The following is a 7101-nucleotide window of genomic DNA, read 5'->3' on the forward strand; positions in this document are numbered from 1 at the left end:
TGTGTGTGTGTGTGTGTTTATAAATCTACGTGCTACATTGCCAAATGTATTTTCTTACCTATCCCAATTATTGGAATCAGGTGCTCTAATTTCCCCCTCATTTCCTGCTTAATATTTTCCCCTCTGTTTTCTAACCTTTATTGTAATTTTTTTACAGCATTTTTTTACAGAACAAGGTTAGCCTGGATGAAAATAACTTCTCATTTAGTTTTGATTTAAGTAGGATGGTTTCTCTTGGCTTCATCTTTCCAGGTCCGCTGGTCTGATGTTGGTGGGATGGCAGAGGTGAAGCTGAAACTGAAGCAGGCCGTGGAGTGGCCCCTGAGGCACCCGGAGGCCTTTACCCGCATGGGGATCCAACCACCAAAAGGAGTCCTGCTCTATGGGCCCCCAGGCTGCTCCAAAACCATGATAGCCAAAGCCCTGGCCAATGAAAGTGGCCTCAACTTTCTGGCTATTAAAGTGAGTTTTCACCATTCAATTCAAGTTATTTTTTTCATCCCTCTGTGCTGACCTAAAGTTATCGAATTACTTTGCTGGTTTCCTGATGAGTTAAAATTAAAGATGGTACTAAAGCTGGCTGTTTTTCTTTTATTTGATGGGATACATAAAAATGAAGACATAATGTTTTACAGATGTTGCTCCGCATATCCTTTTCCTGATTGAATGTTCTGCCAAAACTGTGCGTATGAGTCAGCCATTAGTCTGAGGAGTGATGATTTGTTGTTATCTAACAATCTCTGCATTTGCAGCTCAGCATTATTCATAATTTGTGTTGCATTTTGTCTCTTAATTAAATAAATGGCATTCAGTCATCCAATAAGGGTGCATTTAAAACAGTTTAGTTTAAAACAGTTTAAAACATTCCTCCCACATTTATTAGACATTAAAGAGACTTTGCATTTTTTACTTCATATTTTTTTCTGTTTTCTTTTCCAAAAATGTCTAATGTATTCCTCCTTGCCTGTTTTCTTTCCCCTTGGTCTTTCCTGCTCCTCCACTATAGTTTGGGTTTTGTGACAGTGTTAATCATGTTTACAGCTGGAGAAAAAGACATTTAAAGGTCCCAAATATATTGACAAGGCCCCCAGAGCATATTTTGTTGTTTTTTTCCCCATCAGAAATGCAGACAAATCTCAATCCAATCATCTCAATACAGAGCGTGGAACAATCCATTTTTTGATACAGCAACTGGAAACCCAGACTGTAATCAACCTTTCAATAAACAAACTAAGTAAACCAAAACCTGATATTTAGCCTCAGCTGCTTATGGCCTCTATCTGCTCTGATCAACTAACCAGGCTGCTACTGACAAAAGTAATCTATGGCCACATTTACACTGCAGGCCTTGATGCTCAATTCTGATTTTTTTGTGAAATGCGATTTTTTTTTGCGTTGCTGTTCATATTTTCGAATATATGCGACTTGTATGTGATCTCCTGTGTGAACTGCAGTCATACAAAGCAAGTGTGCCACATGCGCTGTAGAGGACGTGATAACATCACAAGCCAGCGCATCAAGCGATCTTTCCCAACCATAAAAACACAATCTTTTCAAGATAGTTAAACATAAATACTGCTCTCCGCACCATCGTCCACCATGGTTGTTGTTTTTCTTGGCGCTTCTTTATAGCAAGACCCAGAATAGTGACCTTTGTCTGGTATTAATGGCGTTCAGGTCGGATGAATCCGACCTGGCCGTTCAGACAAGATCAGATTCGTATCGGATTCAGGACCACATAGCCAAGTGGCCTGGGTCGCATCGGAAAAAATGGGATCTGTGTTGTTCAGACAGCCATGAAAAGATCAGATCCAAGTCACATATGGGCAAAAAAAAATCGGATTTGGGTTGCGTCAGGCTTCAGTATGAACGTAGCCTAAGTCATTTGTTGGGCTGTTGGGCTCTGTGTGTAGAGAAGAAGTGTTACAAACAAAGCCTTTCTCTACTCTGAAGTCAGAATTCTGCCAAAAGGGTGAACGGATTAAAAAGAGCAGTTTTATTTAAAGCAAATGCAGGCTAACTACTCTCCAAACACATTTTAAATGTTCGTTATGTCCACATTAAATACTATATACGGTACCTACAGTATATCACACGCATGACTTCATACTCTTTATCTGTGCTCTCTTGCTTTTTATGCACCTGTAGATTCTCCTCTACTTACGTGTAAATCTGCTTCTGTGTGTTCATATCAGCTTCAGCCGATGTGAATTATGATCAAAAGCAGCAGATAAGGCCAATAATATCTACATTTGTTTTTAAAATAATATTTAGCATGTTTAGATGGTCATAGATGTAACTGGTTACTTACCACCCCTGGTGCTATGATTTGAGAAAGGTTGCATTCAATTAACTAAAGAAGATTAACAGTGCATATTAGTAAAAAATCAAAAGCTAAAGACAGAATGACAAGCGGGAATCTGAAGGAAGAAAAATAGATGATTTTATAGGATCAAAAACACAGGAGAGGAAGAAGGAGAAAGATGAAAATCAAGGATTTAGAGACGAAGGCCTAATTCCATACTAATTAAAGAGTATAATCCAGTAAATTGTGACCGCTGTAGGGAGGATAAAACAAGGTAACACTTTATATGGTAAATGCTCTGTATTTGTATAGTACTTTGCTTTGCTTCTGTTTTTAAGATATTCATCCATTCATAAACACATTCACACGCTGACATATTTTTTGCTGTGGTTTAGATTCCAATTTTGTCACATTGTTAAGAAATGGAAAGCTATATACACAAATCATATCCCCTTGGTGCCTAACATGCACGAAAATATATTTAACATTTGGAAACCCCAAATGCAAATGATTAAAAACTACGGCTATAAAACTCTCATAGACTTGTCTAACAATAGAAAGTGTAGCTCCGTCACTGGATGCAGCACATGGCTGATCAGTCATGTTGAAAAAATGTGCAAAAAAAAGTTTTTAGAAAAACATCTTTGGTGAATTTTGAGCTTAAAATAAGGATTTTTTATAAAGTAAATAAAAGAATAGCTTTTGAAAATGTTCAGGAACTGGACCGAAATAAATTTAAATGGCATCCAAAGTCCAAAAAACCCCTCAAAAAACACTAAAGACTAAAGAAATGAGAGGTGCCTCGAAACATTTATAATTTCATTTATTATATTTTTCCCGCAATTTCAGATGAATATAACTTAAATTACCATCAATTACAGATAAAGTAAACCCTGGGCTTACGAACGGGTGGTGATGATTTCCTAAAGAGCTGAAGCTGGTATGGCGGCAGAGGGCTTCTTCCTGTGATCTTTGACCCCGTGTTTGTCCTCCCTCATTCATCACCCCATCCTCTCTGCCAGACCCCCCACCTGCTATGTCACCCTTAACTCCTCTCTCGTTCAGGATACGTCGACAGATGTTGATTGATTGCCTTGTTGAATCGTTGATTGGGGAATATTTAGAAAAAGGCAGGAAGTCCAGACAGAAGCTCTCAACTGGCATCATTAAGTCAGAAGCCGATGCTGCTCTGACCTTCTACCTTATCTTTCAGTAAGGCGGGATAATTTTCCTCCTTTTTTCCTCACCCTCCAATGTCAAACACACTGGCTTTGAATTTTTTTCTTTCTTTTTGGTCGGCCTTTGAATAACTAAAGGTAGCAAAAAGGCTTTAGCCTCACAATCCTCTGGGGGAAAGGGACACACTACTAGGAATCTATAACAATATAGGTAGGGACTAAATCAACAGATTTAGTTAGATTATTGTTAATTTGAGTCAAGACTATTGTAGCCTGCCAAAATAATTTTAATTTTCTCAATATTATCAAAAATTTACATTCCAAAATGTTTTTACTTTACTGTCTGAGACTGATTAAACCATAGGATTCTCCAAACGTACTAGCACCACTGGTGTTTACGAGGAAAAAATGTGTAAAAGTCTCTTAAATAATTGATTTGATTCTGATTCTTAAAGGTTTAGAGGTAATTTGTTTTGATCAATTAAGATGCGGTCCAGTCTCTGACTGGATTACCTATACCAAAGAATACATTTTCAGCTATTACCTGAATCACATCACTGTAGTTATGCAATATAATGAAATTAGTATCAAATTAACATTGAACTGCAAATTATTGAGATAATAACAGTTAATTTAAGTTAAAGTTAATGGTGGCTGTAAGGACAGTGGAAAATACATTTTTTAGATTGTTCATAGAAATTAAACTTTAGGAGTTAAGATGAGAATCGATTCAGAATTCAAAAGTTGATTTGTTTTAACAAAGCCCTATTCTCCTCTAATATTTCACGGGTTTCAACATTCAGGCAAAAGGATGTTTGATTATTCTTTATTTCATTATATATATTTAGATGACTGGTGTAAAGAGTCACTCTTTAGGAGCTGATCTCCAGTGTTTTACTGGTTCAACGTACATAATTCAACCAAAGGGTTTGGTAAAGCTGGGCTTACACTGTGATTTTTTTGTTGTTGTCCTTTTCGACTTTCCAGTCGTGCCAGAATTTTCAGCCTGATCACGTGTCGTGTAGAGTACAGGGGGTAACGAGGGGCAATCAGCCTCTTGCAACCACCTCCTGATCAGGAATTGTGAGGTCAGGACCGTCGTGGGCAAACCGCTCGGTGTGCAAACAAGGATTCTTCTTCTTCCTCTCAGAGGAAAACAAAGAAGCACGGCGGGGATGCGAGTGAAATGGAGTTCTTTCTGTAAAATTGACAGATCGCAGTAGCCACGTTTGCTCAGCCATGTCTTTGTCCAAATACGTTGTCGCCTTTTCTTTTTAGGACTTTCAGCACAAGATTGCTCAAATTGCCAATGCAGCGCGTTTGACTCTTAAAAGCTTCATTTTCTTCTTCTACTCATTTGGCTTTCGGATAGACGAGTCAGAGTAGTGCCATCCCATTGTGGAGTTAAGTCCAACGTGGTTTTTTTAGACGTATAGTGTGAGCAGGTAGATCGCATCAGAGCGTTGTGCTGCACAGTGGGAGAACGTACATCGTGAGCTGTGAACTCACTCTGTGCGATGGAACCCTGCGGTTTCGTCATACAGTGTGAGCTGTAGCTGCGTGCAACGATTGAAAAAATCTCACAGTGTATGCCCGGCTTAAGTTGATGCCGCAGAGCATTAGGAGCTAAGTTAGCTCTTGGATCAGTTGTGTCAGAGCAAAACCATCCAAAACATGCGAAGTACTCTAGACTGGACACTCCTGCTTTAGAGCTTACTGTCTGTTTTCGCTTTACTTCGCCACACAGGTCGTCAGGGAATCATACCTGCCCACCAAGATGGCCAACTACAAAAAGTCAAGCCTTTTATTTTTTGATTTTACTGTCAACCTGCTGAGGACGACTTTTATATCTGAGTTCTGTCCTTGAATTTCAATGAGGATTGAAGCGATCTGTGCTAACTTATCTCCCGGGGACTTTGGAAAAGAAACGTCCCACACCATCACAGTTCCACTACCGTACTTTAAATTGGACACATTTATCTTACATTAGACCCACTCTGCAGTTCTCTTAACAAAATCAAAATCAATCTTTTTTTCCCTCTCTTGCTCAAAGCACACAGTCCAGTGTACATTTCCTGCAGCTGTCCAAACATTCCTGAGGGTGGATGATGATTAACTCTAATGGTAGTTATGGAGACTTAATAACTCTAAAATGCTTTTAGTCCATTACCTCCCTCCTCACTGTGTGGCGATAGGATCAACTGGGGTCCCCCTCCTGTTTAGCATTGCACCCGTTTTGAAGTCTTATTATTGCCCTGACTGCTGCTGTTGGCATGTTTAAGTCCAAGTATGTACTTATGAAGATGTAAATCTTGTTTTACCTGTACTTTCTCTTGACTTTCCAATTTTGAAAGGTGGCTTAGAGCAACAGCCTTAAGATTAAGGTATAAACTACGAAAAAGAATTCGTTAGGTTAATTTTTGGCTATTATTGAACACCTATACATAAATTAACCAATAGCATGAATGTGGTAAAATATGGGCGGAGCTGGGGCGTGGCCACAGCAACTCTTAGCCAATCATTGTCCACCCCTCGTAACACTCCTACCAGGTGATTTCTTGTTCCCACCTTGTCATTCATCACCTCTGGAGCATTTTCCTCCAAACCAGAGGGGGGCAGTAGTGATGCTCTCTAGTGAAATGTCTGTTCTAATTTGACATTTTAATTGCTATTGAAGGGCGGATGGAGCGTGAGATCGATAGGTGGATAGGTGCAGCGTCAGCAGTGATGCAGTCGCTTTATCGGACTGTCGTGGCAAAGATGGCGGCACAGCTCTCGATTTACTGATTGATCTACACTCCCATCCTCACCTATGGTCATGAGATCTGGGTAATGACCGAAAGGACAAGATCGCGAATACAAGCGATCAAAATGAGTTTCCTTTGAAGGGTGACTGGGCACACCCTTCGAGATCAAGTGAGGAGTTCAGTTACCTGGGAGGAGCCAGAGTAGAGTTGTTGCTTCTCCATAATGAAAGGAGTTAGGTGAGGCCCGGGCATCTGTTTCGGTTGCCTCCTGCTCGACTCCCTCGGGAGGTGTTCCAGGCATGTCCTATTGGGAGGAGGCCTCGTGGAAGGCCCAGGACATGGTGGAGGTACTATGTCCCTGAGCTGGCCTGGTGTCGCCTTAGGGTCCCCCCCAGAGCAGCTGGAGGAGGTGTGTGTGGATCGGGAATCTGGGCATCTCTCCTTAGACTGCTGCCTCAGCGACCCAGCCCCAAACAAAGCAGAACAAAATGGATGGATGGAATTGTTAGTATAGTAACCAGAAATTGACGTAAAAAACACAGTAATTATTTATTCACATCAATATATCAACATTAAAGATGATAAATACTGACCTCAGGCTCTTTCCAGGACGTTTTTTTGTGTTTTATGTGAAAAAAATGGAAATGTGTCTCTGCAAGACAATTAGGAGTTTTCTATCTAGTTAAAGATAAGCAGCAACTGCTCACCCCGTTTAATGTAATATCACGCACAAACATAAACTATTAAATCCAACAATATTGGTGGTTAAATATTTGTGAGGACTTCATGACAATTAAGTCTGTATTCAGTGATTTCCTGTTGGTAAAACATGATTAATATAGATTGAGGGGTTTTTTCGCCACCACACAGT

The 7101-nt window shown here is 40.0% G+C and overlaps 1 protein-coding gene across 1 annotated transcript in view; it reads left to right on the forward strand.

Moving 5' to 3' along the window:
- spata5 (spermatogenesis associated 5) overlaps window positions 1–7101 on the forward strand; it is a 173570-nt gene that overhangs the window by 41915 nt on the left and 124554 nt on the right. The window contains exon 12 of the mRNA XM_015397260.1: window positions 253–462. Coding sequence (XP_015252746.1) covers window positions 253–462 — 210 coding nt within the window. The remainder of the gene's footprint in view (window positions 1–252; window positions 463–7101) is intronic.

Source organism: Cyprinodon variegatus, unplaced genomic scaffold (assembly GCF_000732505.1).
Source record: "Cyprinodon variegatus isolate N-32 unplaced genomic scaffold, C_variegatus-1.0 Scaffold847, whole genome shotgun sequence".
Taxonomy (NCBI): domain Eukaryota; kingdom Metazoa; phylum Chordata; class Actinopteri; order Cyprinodontiformes; family Cyprinodontidae; genus Cyprinodon; species Cyprinodon variegatus.